General features: G+C 31.1%; 1 protein-coding gene and 1 long non-coding RNA gene across 4 annotated transcripts in view; one reads left to right on the top strand and one right to left on the bottom strand.

Moving 5' to 3' along the window:
• The window catches only part of LOC107446371 (parathyroid hormone/parathyroid hormone-related peptide receptor), a 202254-nt gene that overhangs the window by 98398 nt on the left and 79353 nt on the right, over positions 1 to 24503 (top strand). For both annotated transcript variants that reach the window (XM_087150866.1, XM_087150865.1), the window contains exon 2: positions 16385 to 16487. In XM_087150866.1, coding sequence (XP_087006992.1) covers positions 16385 to 16487 — 103 coding nt within the window. The remainder of the gene's footprint in view (positions 1 to 16384; positions 16488 to 24503) is intronic.
• LOC139426913 (uncharacterized) overlaps positions 1 to 24503 on the bottom strand; it is a 256631-nt gene that overhangs the window by 153211 nt on the left and 78917 nt on the right. The window lies entirely within an intron of this gene.

The following is a 24503-nucleotide window of genomic DNA, read 5'->3' as shown; positions in this document are numbered from 1 at the left end:
TTATTAAATAGAAAATTAACTAGAATTTAGTTCTTGTATGGAATTATCTTTAGAGAAACGAATTTCATAATTGTGTGCAAAAAACGCAAAGCACAAGCTTAAAATTAAATTGTTCAAACTTTGGATCCCTCTCCTGGGGCACCCTATTTCCTTGATAGCCAAACTGTTCCATAGATTCTGAGGGTCGGAAATCCGTTGAAAAAAGATACGCTTATTCAGAGAAAATAACTCTTTATAGGTGATTTAGTAACTTAAAATATCGTCTGCACTAATTAATTAACATATTTGAGGTCAGCCCCTCGAACCACTAGGATTGAATCCTAAAACGTGAAAATCTGATCATTAGATCAAAAGTTATTCAGGGAGGTCCGTTTTTTTTTTGTAAAACTGTACGTTTTTATTTTTTTATTTTGTATTTTAATATAAAGGTAGCGCTTAAACATTAGTATTTTTTATGGCTTCTAATTGAACTATTGAAACTGAGTCTGAGTATATGAAAAACTGATCAGACGAAAATCTTTACAGCAAGGAAAAAATTCGGAAATTTCGCTATTGGGCAACGGCTATTGTTAGCATTTTTAACAGTGGTTTTTTCTGAAAATTGAAAATTTGAAACTATTAAAAAAATTGTTGATATTATATCTGCCTGCAAGCCTGCTTGGTAAAACATGTCGAATTTAAGGCAGAGGGTGCGTTTCTTGTTTCTAGTGGCTCCATCTATCGCCAAAAATGCGTCAACCACACACACAAGTCACAGCCTATTTTGAAAGGGTGGACTTATTCATACATCTATTTATCCACAGATCTTAATTTTGACACGAACCATAGAACGATCCATCTCTAATTCAGTACGATCAGAGGTATAACTTATTATGGGAACTTGGATGACTTTGTGACACGACAGATTTAGCTTGCATCATTTACTACACGGAGAGTCTTCTGTCGGCTGCGATCGACTCACTACATCTTGGACATGAGTCCAATGCCCTACCAACTGGGTTAGCCCGGTTTATTATTAATGTAAGGCATTCCTTTTGAAGCGTTTCTCAAAATATGACAAGCTTTACAAGGTTCATTTCCAAAATAAAACAAATCTAAAATAAGATAATTTTTAAAATATTATAAAATATTCATAATGATTCCTATAATATGCTATACATATGCATAAGCGAAATGAGCAGGGTTGGTGCTCCGGAGTGATCAACGAATTATATTTAAATCTCTATCCAGCTGTAGAGTTTTCAAATATGAAGAACCTATGACATTAAAGGCATTTTAAAGCAAATTTTTACTGTAGTGTTTCCTCCTGAATCTGGCTGTGGGAAGTATACTTCCCATTAGATTAATTTATTTTTAAATGTCGTTGGGTAGCTATTTTCCCAACTATGAATAGCGGGGTCATGTGTTTATAACTTCATAAATTAGAAAAAAATACCAATAAAGTGGGCTTTGCTTATATGAATGTGGACAACAGAAAAGTTTAGGTTGGGTCAAGACGAAAGGTTGACACTGGACAGCTATTTTCTTTCATGCGTTCTACCATTCGAAATTTTCTCACCGAATTTAATTGCAGTTATAAACGTGGAATTAATAAATTTCATTATTCTTAAGCGCAAAAGTTCAAATTTATGACCCATTTTATAATTGCTATTACACTAAGTAAAAGTTTGAAAAATCTTCGCCCATAACACAAAGAATGGTGTTAAAAATCGAACTAATAAGTGGTAATAAGTCAAATAAATTTCTATGTACCTATTAACTAATTATTTAATTAATTATTAATGAATAATTATTAATTAATTGATTATTAATTTATTAATTAATAATTATTAATTAAAAGATAAATACAATTATTATAGCAATTATTTGATTAAATATTAATTTATTATTCTATTAATTAAATGCAGTGCTCAATCCAAAAAATGCAATGTTTAATCTAAAAGAAAATTTTTTTTAAACATAACAAGAAAAAAAAATGTCCCTTTAAAGAGTTAAATTTTTTAAAAAAATGTTTGCAATGTTTGTTAATTTTTCTTCTTCTTTTCTATCACTTTGAGTTGTTTTAATCAAATGCAGGGAGGTAGGAACTTAATTATTTTCAGATTTAAGATTATTAGAGAGTGCGTCAATATTGACACTCTTAGACAAGATACAAAAAAAAATCTTGATTCAAATTGTTTAGTATTTTCAATTCATACAGTTCATTTAAAAAGTTTCTCACATTTTTTTTCTCTTCTTTTAATTGTCAAGGTATAAGAAATAAACGGCTGTGAAATGGGTAAATAATTCTGATTGCTTAACGTGAATGTGTTAGTTATTGCAATTATTTTTTTTAAAGCATTTAACTGCAAATTACTTTGAAAGTTCGTGCAACTTTTGAAATCGGAAACTTAAAGTTTCGCTTTAAATTTAACGACAGTATACTCTCGATATCTCGAACTTCTATAACTCGAAAATGTTTTTATATCAAAGGAATATTTTTACCCTTGGCATTATATATTCACCTAATGTTAATTTAAATTCCTACGTCGAAGAGTTTCTATTCAAAACCTTGTTATATCGAATTGTTTTCGAAATAGAAAAGCAATTTTTTCGGAAAAACCACAATGTAAGTTTATTGTAAGCCAATCTTTTCTATGTAATGCATAATTACTTTTGTCTTACTTTTAAAAATAAAACGATCATTGTTGTATTTAGACTTGTAGTCTATTATCATTACATATTTTTTAGTAGTTCCTCGCATGTTTCGTAACTCTGCTTCTTAGAGCAATATATTTGAATATGTTTTCTACTTTCCAAAACATATTTAGTTCTGAACTTGTTATCTCGAAAACTCGCTATCTCGTTTGGTGATTAATTTTCAATTATAGACAACAGAAACACACAAACAAAAAATTATGAAAATAAATTAGCTATTAAGCATAAGAATGTCCAAAAAAGGTGAGAAAAAAAATTGCAAATTAAGCGCTTACAATTTCGATAACTTAAAAACAAATTGGAATTATATAAAAACTGAATAGTGTTTATAATTAACAATGGATTTTTCAACGCGTCAAACTTCCTTCCGTTGTTGCATTTCTGCTGTCTGTAGAGCAGCTCACATGGTGTTTGTTTTACTACAAGCTTAAAACTTATTAAAACTCGTACTAATTATCTAATCTTATATGTTTTTTTTCATTTCATCGTTTTACCAGCGTATTTTTTTACGTTCCTTCCTAATTTTAAATTTATAAATGCGATAGTTTAGAATAGCGGTGGAGGTGCTTAAGTTTTTTGTCTTTTAATTTCGAGAGATTTTCGAATAATTAATCAGAATCAAAGTTAGTACAAATTTTATTTTCCATTTCTTTATAACCGCTACGATGACGCCATTTTGATCTTTATATTTTTTAAAAAAAATGTCGGCTATGTTATAATGATGTCAAACGATTTATCCGCATTTTTATAACTGAGAATCCTCATTAGCCGATTCTATCTGTTTATACAATCATTCACTTGATTACAGCGAAACGGCGTCATCCGTCTTCATTTGCGCTGAAATGCTATCACTTATAATCAGCAAAGTGGGAACGTTTTAACGCAAACATCGATATTTATAGATACCGCGACAACTTCTGTGACAGTTTTCATCAACACATCACCATCCAGCCCACATCGATTGAGTCCCAGAAACTTTTTTCCGTAAAAAAGAACATTTTTCGCCCCAAAAAAATCCGCTAAAGAAGTTTACCCTCTCCAGAACGTGGGCGATACAATGTCAAAACTCCCGCGAGAGGAGAGGATTCGCTGGCGTGTTGCCACCACTAGCATTCAAACTTCATGACATCAGAAAGACCACAAAAAAAAAATCGTTTGCTTTCAGAAAGTTCTGAATGAGAAGAAAGCCAAAGAAAATGAAAGAGATTTTGTTGAATAAAAAGTATTAATGTAATCAAGAAAAATATTAATGGTTTCTCAGGAATAAAAGGATTAAAAAAAGAATGTAAAAGGATCATTATTGTTAAAACTGATTCAGATTTCTTTTTTCTTTGGTAGGATTTAATGCGCGTTTTTTTAATACATTAATGTAGTTGCAAAATCAAATTACATCAGTTAATTTTGTTCCGAAGTAAATTAATTTTATTCAATTCTATGAAACAGTGTGAGAAAAAAAAAGTGCAAAACATGACTTTTGACTTAATGATCGAGCTTTCACGTGTAAAACAAAATTTCAGATATCAATAAATAAAATAATAAAAAATAATAATAATTATTAAAATCACTAATTCTTTTGACTCCTTTAGATTGCATGTCTATCGGAGATAATCTAATTACTAGATCGGAATTTTTAATAAGTTCTTATTTTTTTTATTAACTATAACGATTACTTTATTATTTATTTATTATATTAAGTTTATATATCAGCTTACATAAAGTTTATATTCATTATATTAAGTTTATATGGTGCGTAGCCTTTTTGAAAAAGTACTTAAAGGTGCTTATTTTCGATTTTCGTTTTTTAAAAGTCCTTAATGGTGCTTTTTTATTGAGTGTTTTTGAAAAGTGCTTAATTTAACTTTTTCGAAAATGAGATTTCCTTTCTTACCATGTCGATTTTCGGCACGTATAATTCAAAATCGCAGTTTTCACATTGTTCTATCCAACGTTTTTACAAATCATTCAAACAATGCATTTCGGCGTACTGTCGGTCCGTTGCGTATGAAAGCGCCAATCATTTTACATGTTTGATGAACTACTTGAGAGTTCGCGTGTGCATGCACTGAGCTGGGTTCAGTGAGATTCTTGCATTCCTATCTGCAACTCTGCTACATTTTGCAAGATATTCTCAATTTCAGGCTTCATTTTCCACCCTCTGAAATCGAACCAAAAAAATCTCTCGATCTTTTTAGGGTGGCTAATATAATCATGAAAAGTGTTCTTTGTCAGAAACTAGTTATTTTATCATGATCATGTAGAGTCTTTGAAAATTAGCTTGCTTTTTGTTAATGCATATAATGCTTAAAAATATTTTTGAGTGCTTAAAAAGTACTTAAAAGGTGCTTAATTTTGTTGAAATATTTGGCTGCGTACCCTGATAAAATAATGAAAGCGGTGATGCTGGAATTGAGATACGTAGACGAATAGCTGGAAATAAACTAGTGTACGTCACTTCCGTGCAAATAAAGTTGCTAACAGAAGTGTCTTACAAAAAATTTTACACTGACTCAGTAAATTGACGGAATTTTACTGCCGTAAATTACCTAATCAAGTCACAATTGTCTTTAAATGGTTAGAGCAGAGTTTATCTTTATCATATAGAATCTATAAATTGTAACAACTTTCCATCATAAACCAACCAACAGACTCAAGCCTAAATCGAAAAAATAATAAATTGAAGAGAAATTTTTAAAAAAAACTAAGTTTTTCACCTGGAATTGAATTAATTGCTGTTAGATATTTCTCTTGTTCAAAAAAAAAGGAAGAGAATACATTTTAATCATCGCCGAAATTTCCATCCACGTCTCACAAAGTCGATACGCCTTAAGTTTTTCTCTTTTATTCTAACAAAAATAATTTTCTTTTCTTATTTTTTGTCCTCTCCAAAAAACGTAGTTTAAAAAGTTTAACTAATTAATTTTTTTAAGTTTAAAATTTCGAATTGTCTATAAGAATGTCCAACTGTCAATGCATTTCAGGATATTTGATTTTAACTAAAGAATAAATAAATAATTACATAGATTTCTGAATTTTCATTCTAGACCAACTGCAATGTTCAAATATAATATCTATGAATATACTATCTATAACTTTCTATAAGGATATATCTATAATTTTCTGGCACGTTTATAGATATTGTATTCATATTACTCTAATATCAATCTATAACTTATATAATATCTACATAATATAATATCTATAACTTTCTATCATGTTTGAACATAATATCTATCTATGAATATAATATCTATAACTTTCTACCATTTTTGAATATAATAACCATCTAAGGATATATCTATAACTTTCTAGCTCGTTTAATATTGTAGATATTATATTCATATCTATCTATGAATATCTATAACTTTCTAACTCGTTTGGATATAATATCTATCTATGAATATAATATCTATAACTATCTACCACGTTCGAATATAATATCCATCTAAGGATATATCTATAACTGTCTAACACGTTTAATATAATATCTATAACTTTCTACCACCTCTGAATATAATATCCATCTATGAATATAATATCTATAACTATCTACCACGTTTGAATATAATATTCATCTAAGGATATATCTATAACTGTCTAACACGTTTAATATAATATCTATAACTTTCTACTACGTTTGAATAAAATATCCATCTAAGAATACATCGATAACTTTCTTGCACGTTTAATATTATAGATATTATATTCATATCTATCTATGAATATCTATAATTTTCTATCTCGCTCGGATATAATATCTATCTATGAGTATAATATCTATAATATCCTATCACGTTTGGATATAATATCCGTGAGTATAATATCTATAACTTTTTCATCACGTTGTAATATATAAATATCTTGAGAAGCCACTCAAACACAAAACTCCTACCATTACAATTTATCGATGTTATCGGGAAAACATTGCTGAGTAGTTATTTGCAAGAAGAAGGAGACAAATAGTCAACAAGTATCCCATCAAGAATGTTCGAACTGCAAAGGAACAAACTAAGAAAGAAAATTCAACTACAGTGACGCCCAGAAATAGCATTTGGAATGTGGACAACACGTCATAAAACACAACGATGCCTCCTTCGCTAAAACAGCCTTTGAGTCATAAAATTCTCGAATCAGCTCTACTTTCCAGCTTTTCCTGACAGTTATAAAACTACACGCCTCACTGAATGTTCCCTCTTCTTCGCCTAGATAATGGGGAAATGGGAAAAAATACACACAAGGGACTGGGCAAAGTGAGCGGAAAGCTAGGAGCGATATTTTAAGGAGCCGTTGTTTGAGAAGAATCGTTTTATGAGGCTCTGACAGCACCGCTTTGTAATCTAATTTTAATAAACCTTAACCGGATTCAAGCAGTTTCAGTCAAATTATACAAAGATTTATTGACCATTTCAACAATTTTTTTTAAGTTTAAGAAAACTCATATTTCATTTTTAAAATGAGGCGATGATTTCGGAATGAAAAATGGCCGAGTTTCATGGCAAGTTCAGAATAAGTATCATTTGGATCTGAGAAGAATTCAGTAATTGTTACTACATTAAGGGGGAAGTTATGAGTTAAGGGAAAGAATTTAAAATTTATGGGCAATTTCGCTTTTTACTTTCTTTTTAAGCTAGCTTTTAAATATATTATTGGTTATTATTTAGAAAAAAATACCTCGATTGAAAGTAATTAAAATACCTAATTAATTTTTATTGTTTACCCAAATAATATTGTTCTACCACGAGGCAACATAAGTAAATATCTCGAAATGTTAGATTACTTTGAAAATTAACAAATAATATCTTTTGATCAGGATTAAATACTTTCATATCATTAAAAATGGCTTTATTATTATCATATCATTGAAAATGGGTAAAATGATGTTATATCATTGGAAATGGATCAAGTGTTATCACATTATTATAATTATATCGTCAGTGAATTCAATACTATCATATCATTGATAGTGGATATAATACTATCATATCATTGATAATGGATAAAATACTATCATATAATATTATATCATTGGTAATGAATTAAATACTATCATATCATTGACAATGAATGAAATGCTATCATATCATTAATAATGGATTAAATACTATCATATCATTTCATTGATACCGGAATAAATACTATCATATCATTGATAATGGATAAAATACTATCAATCATTATTAATGGACTAAAAACTGTCACATCATCGACAATGAATGAAATACTGTCATATTACTGACAATGAATGAAATACTATCATATCATTGACAATGAATGAAATACTATCATATCATATCATTAGTAATGGATTAAATACTATCATATCATATCATTAGTAATAGATTAAATACTATCATATCATATCATTAGTAATGGATTAAATACTATCATATATCATTAGTAATAGATTAAATACTATCATATCATATCATTAGTAATGGATTAAATACTATCATATCATTGACAATGAATGAAATACTATCACATATCATTGGAAAGGAATCAAATCATAACAATAAAATCAACCATATTTTTAGACTATCGTGTTTTATTATAACGTGGTTTATTATAACTATATATCATAATAATTATAATGCCGATATATATCGTTTTAAATCGAATAAACACTATCAAAATATATTATGAAATGCCATATCACTAAAAATGGTTATGTACTATCAGCACAAAAGCGTTTTATTTTCTAGAATACTTCACATCATAGAAATTTTTTGGGTTAGTGTGATAAAATTGAATGTCCCTTATACTGGCGATATTTTGATAAAACATGCGTTGTATTTATGTTTTTTGAAAAGAAAATTACAACTTTGTTTGATAAACGAACATCAACATTAAATGTTTTAGTTGTTTCAAAAAGATTTGTAATAACGCAACAAAAATCTATCACTTTTTGGCGCCAATCTTGGCGTCGTAAAAATAGCCATAACTAAGAATCGTACCTGACTGCAAAGTTTTACCATGGTTTTCGGAGTACATAAAGCTATCATGCACATTTGGGTAACATAAAAATATTATTAAAGTGTTTGTACATTTCCTATACCCATTACAAAATGAGACAGTTCATGCTGTGAAATAAAGCTCTCCACAACTTAATTTTTATATATATATATATATATATATATATATATATATATATATATATATATATATATATATATATATATATATATATATATATATATATATATATATATATATAATAACAGGGCTACAGCTCTGTTATCATTGGTGTATTCAACTTTAAGAATGCAGTCAAAAGCCATAATAAGTTATAAAAGCATTAGTAAAAGTTATGCTGATGGTTATAACAGTTCACATCCGCACTCCACATGGTAGGGGGTGTGGACAAGACTCCGGATGGTTCCGGCAGATGTTTATTGGAACACGTTATTCAGCCAGAGACATGCGAAAACCTTCTGTCCCGCATAAAATTCTACAGAGATTGGTGTACTTAGGTTCCAGTCGTACATACCGTTGCAACTCTACGCATTATGGAAAATCATTTAATGCTTCCTAATATGGAAGTGAAAGAGGAACAAGATTCTAAAAATAACTCCTCCTTTGAAATATAAATCCAATTATTATTCAATGATATGTTTTCAGCCTTGAAATTCCCAAAATAGAATATCTCTACCCTTACTCTTTAACAAAGACATTTTATGAAACCGAAAGAGTTTTAATTCTTTTATTAATACAAAAGTATTTATTATTATTATTATTATATATATATATATATATATATATATATATATATATATATATATATATATATATATATATATATATATATATATATATACATACATATATATATATATATATATATATATATATATATATATATATATATATATATATATATATATATATATATATGTTGCCGTGAATGACCGAAATTGATGATTGTTTGCTCCACCGGTGAATGTTGACAATCACACAGTTGCTTTGGTAAATGTCTGAAATATATACTAGGTTCAGTTAAGTGTCACTGTCCCGTATACATTTGCCCGGTATGCCCGATTTCAATACTTTTTTAAGGTCAAGTGACCAGTATGCATTTAACCGGTACTCCAGAACACTGATGTTTCTCCTGATCTATCCTCAGCAGATATTGAATTATCGAATAAATGTAATAATATCCACGAATAAATCAATATTACATCGGATGCAACAAATATTTCGGACACGTATTTATACTATATATATATATATATATATATATATATATATATATATAGTGGTCAATAGTAAAAACAAGTAATAAAAGTCATTTCGAGTCAGTCAAATGTTAAAACAAGTATGTAACTCTATTTCAACTTTAAAATTCTTTTTTTTAAATTTTGTTTTTTCTTTCAACTTGATATCACATTTCACGATAACTTCTCTGCAGTTCAATATTCTCAACAACTTCATCATTTTTTTTAAAGCTTTACCCAGACATCTGAAGGACATCCAAACATGAGGGATTTTCTATTCAAAACACATACACACTGTTGAAATTTCAGAACAAGTTCTTCTTTTCTCAAAAACCCCCCCTTCTCCATCGAGAGGAATAAAAACTCTATAAAATGACAAGATATGAGCTTCAACTTGTGCACAGAATTTCAATCGACCTGCAGAACTGTGTGAGTAAAGAATTCTAACGCGATATTTTTTGGAGAGTTCATTTCTGCGTTATAGCGATGTTATTGACGGAATAGCGCACTTTTGTAATGAATGGTTAAAACTCAAGTTTGAACAAACAGGTTTTGAGAAAATTTGAACTTCAAAGTTCTACAAAATTAAAATAATTGAAAAAAATAAGAATAACAGCAATGTAAACTAAGTGAATTTAAAAAAAAAATAAAAAATGAAAAAAGTTGTGATTGACTTATTTGGATCACTGGTTACCATGGGTCAAATGCTTTTTCTTTCTAGATTGACTCCGTTAAACGCCACACCATTTCAAATCATGGGTTGCAAAAACTATCTCAATTGATGTCTGTCGTCAGATTGATTTTCATATATCCTGCCTATGTACGTGTTTTAAGACTTTTCCTTCTGCAGCATTCATATTTATATTGAAATCACCGTCAAGACAGTCATTATACGTTAATAAAAAAAAAAGAATATAAAAATACTCTAAATTATTATTATGTAAGTACATCAAGAATGACTGCGGGAGAAAATGAAAAGAAAAAAAAGAATTCTAAAATAATTATCGAACAGCAGCGGTTGCCATCGCAACGCAAGCAATGACGAAGCATGCGCACTGTTTAGCATTACTCTTGAACGTAGTTGAAAAGTGTGTTGACGTCCAAATAAGGTGCGTACGCCATCAAACCCAAAACAACACCCATTTTGCCAATGGGTCAAAAATTTAAAAAAAATCCATGAAATATTTAAAAAATAATCATGATTATCGTCTGCAATGCATTATAAACTCTAGGCTTATAAATTAAAAAAATAACTATAAAAACTGATTCCCCCTTTTACTAAAAGAGATATTAATTAATTCCCCCATTGACTGATTCCACATTCCCCGATATTGATTCGTTGATTTACTACTACGTCAGTTCAATAAATCGCTACTCCTCCAAATTCGCTGATTTATAGATTCGATTATTTGCCAATTAACTGATTCGCTTAGTAACTGATTTGTTTTTTCATTACTTCATTGATATGGTGATTCCTTGATTTCCTAATTCATTTATCATTTTTAAATCGAAATAATTAATCCACACTCTAATTGAACTTAATTCACTTTATACGTTGATCATTTCTAAATCAAAATAATCACAATTAGAAAAAAATTTATTAAGTAAGTTTAAGTAAAAAGAATAAACCAATGTTAAAAGATTCATCAAAAACTTTTCGAAAATTGCTTAACTATTTTATTTTTAAAAGCAACAAATTGCTTAATCAGGAAATTTTCGTAAATATAATAATTTTTTGAATTTACCATTTTTTATTGCTTAAATAAAGAAGTTTAAAGCAAAAAAAAAGGAATTTAAACTGAAATAGGAAGCATTTTCATACAATAGTTTATTTATCTTTACTCAGTATTGCTGGGAGGCATTTTATTTAAATACAATATTTAGAAACTAATCTAGGAAACTTTTTCACTAACGAAAATGACTTTAAAAAAAAAAAGACGAACATTTTTTTAAAAAGTTTCTTACCATACTTAAAACTCTATTGGTATAGATTGCAAATGAATCTATTTAAATACATCAAAGAACATTAAAACAAAAATAATAAAAAATTTTAAACTTCATATTAGCTTTTTCTCTAAAGTATTTGTTCTTGAATATGTCAATAAAGCGAATGATGTGATTAGCAAATATATTTTTAATGCTTAAACGATTTTACTATACATGTAAAATATCATCGAGCTTAAGGCCTGTTTAGACGATCCAATTTCTTGGACAGAGATTGATTGATATTGATGGAAACTTGTTTTGCTTTGAGCTTTGATCGTGTAAACAAACATCCAAGAACTTGGTCCAACTTCTTGGACGATAGTAGAGCATGTTCTACTTTCCATCCAAGTTTTTTCTCCCTTAACCAATCAGCGTCTTAGGTTTTGTGACGTCAACAAGCAGGCAGCAAATTATGTCATCTTCCTGTCTGTTTTCATATATTTTAGTCCAAATAAATTGATCTGTTGCGGTTTATTTGTGTTATTATGATTTTATTTGAATTTATTTAGTAATTTTAAACTTATGTAAGTATTATTTTATAATGTTGAATATGAACAATGCGCATGCGCGAGTTTTTCTTTCAACGAATCAGCGACATTCAAGAACTTGGATAGTGTCAACGAATCATCCAATTTCTTGGACAGAGAAATCCGTCGAATTTCTCGGATTCAAGAAATTGGACCGTGTAAACAGGCCTTTATTCTTTGAATACTTATTTGACTCATACAGAGTAAAAAAATATATATATACGATCCTTATATTTGCTTCGTATTTGCAATAGTTATTCATGAGCATTTAAGAAAAGAAAAAAAAAGGAAAAGCATTTTTATCACTTTCGAATATTACCTGCTTACTAGGCATAAAAATATCAAGTGCTAGAAAAAATATGCCTTTTAATTCAGGCATTTTAAAAACTCGTTTTTCATCTCTTGATTAATCGTATAAAATTATCGATTCTAGCCCTGATCGAGAAATGATTGTCCATACTTTCTTTATAGACAGTGTTTTTGGATCCTAGCAAAAAATGAAGCATCTGTATTATACACGTTGGGGGTCACAAATCGTCTGCAAGAAAAACTTCAAAACCTGTTGGATTGCCAAAAAAACACATAGTCTTTGAATGGATATTATTGGAAACATCTTCAAGTTTCATTAGACAATAAAATTGGTTTAGATGTTTTTAGTTCTTTCTTCCTCTGGAATGATTCGTTAAATTTTGAAGCGTTTTTTACCCTCTCGTTTGAACATTTGTGTTACCGCTAAAGTTGGAACTCAATTATTCTCCAGATTATGTAGATTAAGTAGAATGATCCTTTAAGGTGCCAGAAAGTTGTTTCATTTCTCAAATTACCTCTGTAATATGCAAACTACCAAGATAATCTGTAAATTACCTAGATAATCTACTTAGATCAGTATTCGGCTAACATGCTACAGGTAGCAAAACTACTGTTGTCGCTACTTTTTTTCGTAGTTTTTAGTGTAGTGTGAGCTACTTTTTAAAAGAAGTAGTGCAATGAGTAGCACGATACAAAAAAAAAACAGTAGTTAGTAGCGATTCCTGGCAACTACTTGCAATGTTAGTTAAATAAAGAAACAACGTTCAAACTGGAAAAAAAATCGAATCTGATTGTTGCAGATCCTTCGAGAAGGCGTCAAAGTACGTAGTGAGAATGCTTCTGTGGCCGAGCAATAATAACATCTGATGCTTGGAATATTCGATTTGAAATCGGTCAAGTTGCTCCTCAGAAATCGAACTTTAAATAAATGACTTTTTTAAAATTCGATTTCGCAGGAACTATAAAGAACGTTTTTGTGCGTGATTCCGGAACTTAAAATATCGGCTGCATAAATTATATAGTATATTTGTGGTCACCTACTAAAACTACTAAGATTGAATCCTAGAACGTAAAGATCCGATCATTAGATCAAAAGTTATTCAAGGTGGATTGACAGAAATAAAATCTATTAAATTTGATTTGCCTTCAAATAAATATATTATCCAAACGTTATAAATCTGAACATAGCGTTTCGATAGAAATTAATAATGTAAAGGCCTCATAATATAAGTGCTCTTATTGAAATAATATCTATAAAGTCTATTAAATTTGATTTGCATTCAAATAAATAAATTATGAAAACGCTATAAATTTCTATATGGCTTTCAGATAGGAATTTAAAATACAGCGGCCCTATAATATAAGTGCTGTTATTGAAATAAAATTTATAAAAACTATTAAATTTGATTTGCCTTCAAATAAATATATTATCCAAACGTTATAAATCTGAACATAGCGTTCCGATAGAAATTAATAATGTAAAGGCCTCATAATATAAGTGTTCTTATTGAAATAATATCTATAAAGTCTATTAAATTTGATTTGCCTTCAAATAAATAAATTATGAAAACGCTATAAATTTCTATATGGCTTTTAGATAGGAATTTATAATACAGCGGCCTTATAATACAGGGTGTCCCAAAAGGTCGTTTACAAACTTAACATGCTGGTCTGTCATATCATGATGAACAAGATTTACATAGGAACTTGTGTCCGAAAATTAAAACTGAGACCGCTAGAGGGCGATAAGTGCATGTTTGGATGAGGAGAAAAAAAATGATATCGATAGCGTTGTTAATATGATTTTTATTATAAAACATCATTACATCACAGCAAATGCTCAAAATTCCTTCCATTCGCCACAATGCACGTTTCACAGCGTCGGCGCATGGATTCACGAACCCGTTCAAATTGGCCAGGAGTGTCACGGACACGTGTTGCCGCTTCCGCGATCCTGGCGATAAGATCCATGTCCGATGTTACAGGTGTCTCGTACACTATGGACTTCATGTGTCCCCACAGGTAGAAATCCAGGGGAGTCAGGTCGGGGGATCGCGGCGGCCATGCGACTGGTCCGCCTCTACCGATCCAGCGATTAGGAAAAATCCTATCGAGGTATTCTCGAACAGCATAGCTGAAGTGGGCAGGCGCTCCATCATGCTGAAACCAGATGTTTCGGCGTGTAGCGGCTGGAACGTCACCCATCAGATCCGGCAAAACTCTTTCTAAAAAAATGCGATAGGTATTTCCGTCGAGGCGTTCAGGTAGAAGGTAAGGGCCAATCAACATGTCACCGATAATACCAGCTCAAACGTTTACGCTGAAACGTTCTTGATGTGCATGGGCACGTGTACATCTTGGGTTTTCATGCGCCCATACGTGCATGTTGTGCAGGTTCACGACACCATTCCGTGTAAAGCAGGATTCATCAGAAAACAAAATCCATGATTCAAAATCTGGCTGTGCGACCCGCTGTTGCAAATACCAGCGTGAGAATGCAATGCGTTTGGGATAATCGTCAGCTCACAATGCCTGTACTTTTTGGAAGTGGTGAGGGTGTTGCATGTCATCGTGCAGCATGCTCATTGTGGTGGAACGAGCTACACCCAAGACACGTTCGCCTTCTCGGAGACTTCTTTGCGGGTTGATGGCATACTCCTGTAGCACGGTTTCCTCTACGACAGGTGTGCGTGTAGCACATTCTCGACCGATGTGGCTACGTGCTACGAAAGCACCTGATTCACATAATCTGCGGTGCAATCGTCCAAACAAAACATGACTTGGCTGACGTCTGTTTGGGAAGCGCTCAAGGTACGTCCATGCCGCGGCTCGTCCATTTCCATCAGCGGCGCCGTATACGTAATGCATGTCGGCCATTTCTGCGTTACTAAACTCATTCATCCTTCAACGTCCACGCCTGAAATGATTGTTTTTCCCACTCTCCCGTTTTCGTGCAATTATCGCCCTCTAGCGGTCGTAGTTTTAATTTTCGGACACAAGTTCCTATGTAAATCTTATTCATCATGATATGACAGACCAGCATGTTAAGTTTGTAAACGACCTTTTGGGACACCCTGTATAAGTGCTGTTATTGAAATAAAATGTATAAAAACTATTAAATTTGATTTGCCTTCAAATAAAAAAAGTTAAGCAAACGCTATAAATTTCTATATCGCGTTTAGATAGAAATTTATAATATTACTATAATGTAAGTTCTGTTATTGAAATCAAATTTTTAAAGTTATTTAAATTTGATTTGCCTTCAAATAAATTAATCATGCAAACGCCATAAATTTCTTTGCGTCGTTCGATTCTCATAAAAACAGAGTCCAAAATTTCTGCCATTTTTTTGTGAGCTAAATGTTTAAAATAGTGTCAAAAAGAATAAGAACTTGTTTCAAATTTTCTCTACTCTAATCTTTTTATGGCCCGCTTGAGATTCAATGAGTAGTTTTGGAGGGCGTTTTATGGTCGCTGAGTTTAGCACACTAACTAAAAATCTTTTTTTTTTTTTGTTCGAACCATTTTTTATCAATTTCACGGTATTCTCAAGGACAGCTTTGTGAGTGTTACTTAACAAGTTAATAAAACTGAGTTTCTTAAGTGAGCGGTGGTGGAGATTATTTATCTAAGAAGTGCATTGTTTTCTTTTTATAGAATGGATCACTGCGACCCTCGCAACAGAAACAGTGGACATTATTGAATGAATCACTTCTGAAGTGCCATCTCTCCATCAATGAGACAACTCCGCCAGACAGAGGTAAATTACAATTATTTAACTATTCATTCATTAGAAGGGCCTTAACCTTTCTAAGTTCACATTTTTTTTTAAAATTTCCTTTTCTTAACTTGCATCGTTTCAAAAAACGAATATTCTTCTGTGTAATATAGAGTTGCTCATATTTCACGTCATGCTTGGAAAGGAGAAATAATTGTTTTTTTTTCTTCATAAATTTAATAAAACCATCGATTATTTATCGATTAGTGATAATTATTTTTGATTGAGCCATGATGGCTCAGGGGATAGAGCGTTCGCATTCCAATGAGGCGAACCGGGTTCGAATCACAGTCGATACGAATTCCGCATCCGGCTAACACCGACCACAGTGCTGACGTAAAATATCCACAGTGGTATAGACGGATCATGGGTTAGAGTCCCCTTACCGTCAGGCTAACCGCGGGAGGTTGTCGTGGTCTTCCTCTCCATGTAACGCAAATGCGGGTTAGCTCCATCACGAAGTCCTCCACGAAGGCAAATTTCTCCCAATACTCGATCCAGGAGTTCCCTTGTCTTCTGGATTGGGTTCAAAATCACAAGACTATGGAGTTGAACACTGGTAGTAGTAAACCCAAAATTGCGTCGGGTGTTCAACAACGGATATAACATAAAATAAAATAGCTCCCAAGTGTCAGGCTCTCTTCTTAACCAGACGTTACCCTTTACTGTTACCCACTTTTATAAAAATTAAACCCTTTTTTTCATTAGTGCTCATAATTAATTAAGTTACGAAATCGGATACAAAATCGTTATTTTTCTGAATAAACAAATTTTTTTACCGACTGATTTAGATTGTTGCTATCAAAACATAGAATTATCTAAATTCAGTCTGAAGAATTGCCGAAAACATGAATCTCTTAATGTTAGTTTCTCATTTTGACATATCTTAAGAACTAATAAAACGAATCAAAGAGTATTTTTTTTACACAATTAAAAATTTCGTTTATTCAACAATAATCCCATGTAAATAAGTAGATTTTAATAACTTATTATTATTTCTTTATTATTTTATTCTTTAAGAGTTAAAAAAATTAAAACTAAAAATTTTTTTATTCCATTTAATGTTATGAAATTGCAAACAACGAAGTACAAAATTTGAGCGAAATAGATCGAATAGTTTCTGCGTTTAAAAACTTCGAAAAAATGTTATTTTAAAACTTGCTTTCTCAAGAACTATTCGACCGATTTAGTTAATAGTTTTCGTGAATACGATTATGCGAATTCTTTTATCATTGAATTTCTCTTAGATTAAGACTTTTATTTGTTTATTGATTTATTTATTTTTTAACATTCATAAATGCTTCCGAAATTAATTCATCATCAACTTCTCCAACACTCATTTGTTTAATAAAGTCCCTTATGTTTAAGATACCTTCAGTTATACTACAAAAATATGTTCACCCTCTTTAGACACGAGTTATTGAAATCTTCCTTAAATTAATTTAGTTTAAGAGTATTTTTTTTTTAAATTAAAGCATACAATTACCGATACTGCTTCTCGTTTATTATGTTCCTCAGTTACGTTAAATATTTTACTTAGACATTATCCAGTGGTTCGGTGGCACAATCGGTTAAGGTGTCTTTGTTGGTGGGCAGTTGGGGGTTTTTGAGTTCGATTTCGGCTGACGATAAAATAGTCGAAGCGTATACGCAGAAAGGTGCTCGTCAAATCTGCATGCTAAATCAGGGAATAGAGCGTTCGCTTCACCTCTCAATGAGGTGGTTTACCGTGGGGGATTTTCGTGGTCTTCCTCTCCCTGCAACGCAAATGAGGGTTAGTTCTATCAAAATGTCTTCCAGAAAGGCAGATTTCTCCCAATACTTGATCCAGGAGTTCCCTTCTCTTCTGGTTCGGGTTCAAAACTACAAGGCCATGGAGCTGAACATTGGTAGTCGCAAACCCATAAAATTGGGTCGGCTGTTCAACGATGGGTATAAAATTATAATATAATAAAATTATTTTTGATTGGCTCAAGGAATAGAGCGTTCACCTCCTGATGATGTGAACCGAGTTGGAATCCCAGCCATAGCTGGTCGATGCGAATTCCGCACCCGGCTCGCACCTACCACATTGCTGTGACGTAAAATATTGTCAGTGATAGGCGGATCATGGATTAAAGTCCCCTGGGAGGAGGTCCATGGCTGGAGGCTTTCGTGATTTTTCAGCTAAAAATAAACTGCAGTTTTTCTACAGAACTGAAGTAGTTTTGTAGTTTTTTCTAGTTAACTGCAGATATTCTGTTGTGCAATCTTAAGTGTAAAAACACTACATCCATTTTTCAGCCAATGTGAATTAATTTATCACTAATTTATTTCAAAAAAACTTTTAGCTATTGTATACAAAATTAATGTTGCTTAAGTGAGGTCAATTTAAAATCATAAATTTAAAAAAACTGAAACTTTAAATCCATGGTTATGCTGCAGTAAATTTGAAGTAATTATGCAGTCATTGTTTCAGAAGTATATTTTCTGATGAATCTGCAGAAAAACTGAAATTTTATTTATTTATTTATTTATTTTTTGCAGCATGCAAGGAATTTTTACCTCAATATAAGAAATATAGAATCTTTCCTATTCGAAGTAAAAATAAACAAAATGCAAACTGCTGTCTTTTATTTGCTTAAATGTTATTTGAACCGTTTCATATCTTGTGCATAATTTTGTATGTTTTTCTATGATTAATTATAAACAGTAAAATAATACATCATATTAATGAATATTTGAATGTTATAATAATACAATTGTCTACAATTCGCTCAAAATATTTTCTAAGCGCTCTTGTTGAAATAAGTGTAAAGAGCTTTAGACCATTATTTTAAACTAATTCAAACATTACTCAATTTTCTTGTTCTTATGAGTATACGCCCATTATTTATTTCTAAATACTTTCAAGTATTTAAGATACATTTTTCCCGTTAATTTTAAAGATTACTGAAATGTTTTCTGACATGGATGAAAAATAGCAACATAATCCATCCTGTTCAAGATCTTCGGTTGATGTAATAATCTGTCATCTTACAATTCGTAAAAGCTGTCAAAATAATATAAACCTAATAAACCGAAAAAGTTTCGAGGGAAGAGTTAAGAAAACCAATCGTTAAAGGATCCAGATTGGACAAATAAGTATAATTATTAATAATTAAGCTTGAATACTTAATAGAATTAAGCTTAAATAATTGAAATAATTAATAATAATAAAATATAATTTATGTTAATTACTCCCTTAACAGTGATATATTTCAGAAAAATGGACCAAAAATGGAAAATTTTTTGACTGTTTCATTTTGTTCTTTATATTATTATAAAAGTTAGAAAATGGTTTTTTATAACAAAAAAAAAATTTTAAATTCAATAACTACTGTATTTATAGTGTTTACATACACATAAAAAAAGTAATGGATTACACACACACATCTTATTCAATTAGAGCAAATTAAACAAAATTTTGAAGCTAAATATAATATAATATAAAAACACAACAATATGATTTTCAATGCATAAATTTTACAAATCTTTTACTGTATGGTATATCCCAAAACCCCCTCCCACATTTCCCTCCCTCGACTGAAGTCGTAATTGGTGAAAAACTAGGACCCCTAATGCATCTATTAGGAAAATAGTGAAATAAGTAGGGGAGAGGGGGGGCACATGTGAACATGGTATGTTTTACCAATATGATTTGAAATAAAAAATCCTGAAAATTTTTCAATTGATGGCAGTACTAGTCCTAACTCTTTGCAAAACTTTCAGAGCAATGAGACATTTTGTTGTTCTATTCTGACAATTTCTTTGTATCAGCTGGTGTTGAATATATTACAATCACTCACTTCCTCAAGTGAAAGCGTAATATAAATCCACTAATAAGCTAAAATTAACTATTGCAGACCATTATATGAACATTTAGGTAAGTTTATGACAATTAGTCTTTTTTTTTACTCAATTAAAAATTCTTTATTTTTCAAGTTAGGTTTAAGAAGGAAGATGGGGGCACTTGTGAACAAAACATCTGGGGCAGATGTGAACAGTTCACATGTGCCCCAACATAGTATTAAGATTATTATCCTCATGATATTATAAGTTTAAAAAATATGTATGCATTTAAAATTATTATTATTTAATTTTCCATAATTAATTTATTAATTTTTTGCTGAAATTTTTTTTATTAAATGGTTGATCGCGCATCACGCATATTAATTCATACACCTGAGAAAGATGGAATTGCTAAAGCTACAAACGAAAAGATAGAAAAAATGAAAAAAAAGCATGAAAGAGTATTAGAGAAGGAAGAAAAACGCCCATTACAACTCCTGAGGATCATAAAGTTGCGAAAAACCCAAAAGCGGAAAAATTATTATACAGCTGAAAAATTATTTTCTTACTGACAGTACTGTTGTACAATTTAAATTCACATAGTTAGCTACAACCACTTCAGTATAATGCGTATCTATATCTGTTATATTAAAGATTTTTTTCTTTGAAATGTGATGATTGCTTTGTGTTTTTAATCTTGTTCATATGTGCCCCAGGCATGTTCACATGTGCCCCAAATAGTGGCACATGTGAACAATTGAAGTAATTTTTCTAAACTATCATAAAGTAAAGAAATATTTTATTGAAAAATCTCAAACAATTCCGTAAGACAAAGAAAAGACTATTTAAACATATGGACTTCTTTACTGTGAGAAATTGATGATATTTTTTGATAAATGAAGAAATAAAAAAGTTTGTTCACATGTGCCCCCCTCTCCCCTGTCCTAAAGTAGAAACGAACTCAGCTCATGCTTCACAAAATGGAAACGTTCATTTTTCTTCTGCTAGAAGTCATTTCTGGCATCACAAATACTGCGCGTAGTTGTTGCCCGAACTAGACACTTCGGGCGACACTAGCAAGCTAAGTAACAATTAAACTTGAACAATTTATATAATTTAGCTTGGATAATTAATAATAATACACAATTCACTCAACATATTACCTAAGCGGTCAAACGAAAATAAGTGTAAAACCATTATTTCAAACCAGAAAAATTTTTGAATTTTCTTGTTATTTTGAATCCATTTATTATTTCGAAATGCTTATTTACCATACAATTTCCTCATTAATTTTAAAGATTTATTAAATTGTTTTCTACCATTGATGTAAAATACAGATATCATCCATTCTTTCAATGTTGTAGTTGTGGTTCATTTACGTCGCACTAGAGCTGCGCAATGGGCTATTGGCGACGGGCTGGAAAACAACCCTGAAGAGGATCCATCACAAAGACATGCCATCACAATTTCGATCCTCCGCAGAGGGGATGGCACCCCCGCTTCGGTAGCCCGACGACCTACATGCGAAGTCGAGCACTTCACGGTAGAACAGTTTAACGAGGACCCATACCGCACATCCTCGGCCCCTACGCTGACTGATCCAAGTAGTCACCCACCCGCACACTGACCGCAGACAGTGATGCTTAACTTCGGTGATCTGCTGGGAACCGTGTCTTAACGATCAGTCAGTCCACTGTGGGATACATTTTTTCAATGTTTCTTGGTTGATGTAATAATCTTAGAGTGTCCCTTCTCCCAAGACTTACCGCGAAATCCCTCTCCATAAACTTAATAAGAAAGCCCCCCCCATCAGACACAAATGTAGATAAAGAATTATATTTATATATGAACACAATGCAAGGCCCTTATTTACTTCATTGTTAACTGTGAGTAATATTTTGTATATCATTATTTTCATAAGAAAAAAATTAACATAGCAAAAAGGAATAAAGAAGAAATTTATCCGGAAAAAAATGGTCTTTTTAAGATTGTTACGCAAAACTGACCCACAAGGTCATAATGTGTTTGTTTTTAAAATTATGTGAATTCCACGATCAGTTTGAAAGTTTATATTTTTCTCAATTATAATAATAAAAAATTATACAAGGTAATAAATTATATAAGGGATATTGCAAAATATTTCCCTAGCCCTAAAAAATTTAAAAACTCATGTTCCAACTAAACGGCTGTTTATAATTGCGCTTCCCTTTATTGTAATTTACTGTAATTGGGAATTATAACTAAAAGTTATAATAAGTTTGACCAGAAAAATAACTCCAACTGAAAAGAACTCTTCTTAAAAGTTTCCAGTCCCACAGTGGACTGATCGTTAAGACACGGTTCCCAGCAGATCACCGAAGTCAAGCATCACTGGCTGTGGTCAGTGTGCGAATGGGTGACCACTTGGACTAGTCTGCGTAGGACCGAGGATGTGCGGTATGGGTTTTCGCTAAACTGTTCTACCGTAAAGTGCTCGAGTTTGCGAGCAGGTCGTCTGGGTACCGAAGTGGGGGTGCCATGCCCTCTACAGAGGTTAAAAATTGTGCATGTCTTCGGATCATCCTCAGGGATGTTACCCAGACCGTCGCCTATAGCCCATTGCGCAGCTCTAGTGCGACATAAATGAACCACAACTACAACTACCACAGAAGTTTCCATCACCAAAAGAGACTTTTAAAAATAACCTTCCACTAAGAAAAAAATTCGTCGATTTAATTAAACCACTGATTACAAAGTAATTTGACTTGAAAAAACCTCCACCCCCCCTGGCCAAATAAAAAAAACGTTAAATAACCAAAAACATTCCTAAAGTACATTTTACAGTTAAATAACTACGATAAATATCTTAAATATTTTTTTAAAAAACTATCCCTCCCTCCCCCCCAAAAAACCCTGCCTATAGCGACTGACCCTCCCATGGTACCCTCCTGCATTATCGTAGTTTGGGTGACAAAACCTTCTCCGAAATTAAGCATTACCTAATTAATGAACTATTGTACGGTAAGTTGAATGTAGATTTAAAAAAGTTTTCATTATTTCATTTCTATATATATATATATATATATATATATATATATATATATATATATATATATATATATATATATATATATATATATATATATATATATATATATATATATATATATATGTGCAATACAAAAAGTAAATACTTTTGTATTAATAAAAGAATTAAATCTCTTTCGTTTTCATAAAATGTCTTGGTTAAAGAATAAGCGTAGAGAGATTCTATTTTGGGAATTCAAGGCTGAAAACATACCATTGAAATATAAATAGATTTATATTTCAAAGGAAGAGTTATTTTTAGAATCGTTCCCTTTTTCACTTCCATATAAGGAAGCAGAAATGATTTTCCTTAATGCGTAAGGATACAAGGAAGAAGTGTGCTTTTTTACCTCAAATCTGTGTTGGTATAAAACGTAACAACGCATAGTTTTGCGTGTCCTTTTCATCATGATTTGATCCTGATAAGCTGTTCAGGAATTGTCAGAAGTCTTGTCCATTCCCCTCCCATAGGGAGTGTGGACGTGAGTTGTTAGCAATACCAGCCTACATTTAAATAAACCTGTTTAGAACGTATGATGGCTTAAGACTGCAATTATTTCAAGCTAAATACAACACTGATAACAGGGTTGGAGCCCTGTTATTATATATATATATATATATATGGGTCATTCTCACAAAAACAGTCATTTTCATGTCCCCAGTATATTTTATGTTTGTTTTACAACTTACGAAAAAATTTTTTTCAGGGAAAGTGTCCTTCAGAATGCAAGCTAACAAAAGAATAAAAATAAAATTATCAATTTTTATTTTTTATTAATTTTAGGTAATAAAAATATACCAATATGTCATTCCCTCACTTGTCCCCACTGCTGATTTAAAAAAAGAAAAAAATTGTTTCTGAAATAAAAATTTTTTTTTTACAAATTTGTGTTTTTTATTTGAGAATATTGAAATATAGAATTCAGAAAATAAATTTTAAATTTAATTTCTGATAAAAATATTAACACAGCACTATTTTAAACTTTGTCCCCAGTGTTTCGCGTCATTCCCTCACAACAATGTTCTTATCACCTGCAATCATCTTAGAATAAAAATATTTTAATAAAAACTTCAGAAGTTAACAACTGGCATCATAGAACAAAATTGCAGTATGTTTCCATC

Source organism: Parasteatoda tepidariorum, chromosome 9 (assembly GCF_982258835.1).
Source record: "Parasteatoda tepidariorum strain Cologne lab strain chromosome 9, Ptep-v5.0, whole genome shotgun sequence".
In the NCBI taxonomy this organism is placed as follows: domain Eukaryota; kingdom Metazoa; phylum Arthropoda; class Arachnida; order Araneae; family Theridiidae; genus Parasteatoda; species Parasteatoda tepidariorum.
This window is presented reverse-complemented; position numbering and strand designations above follow the sequence as displayed.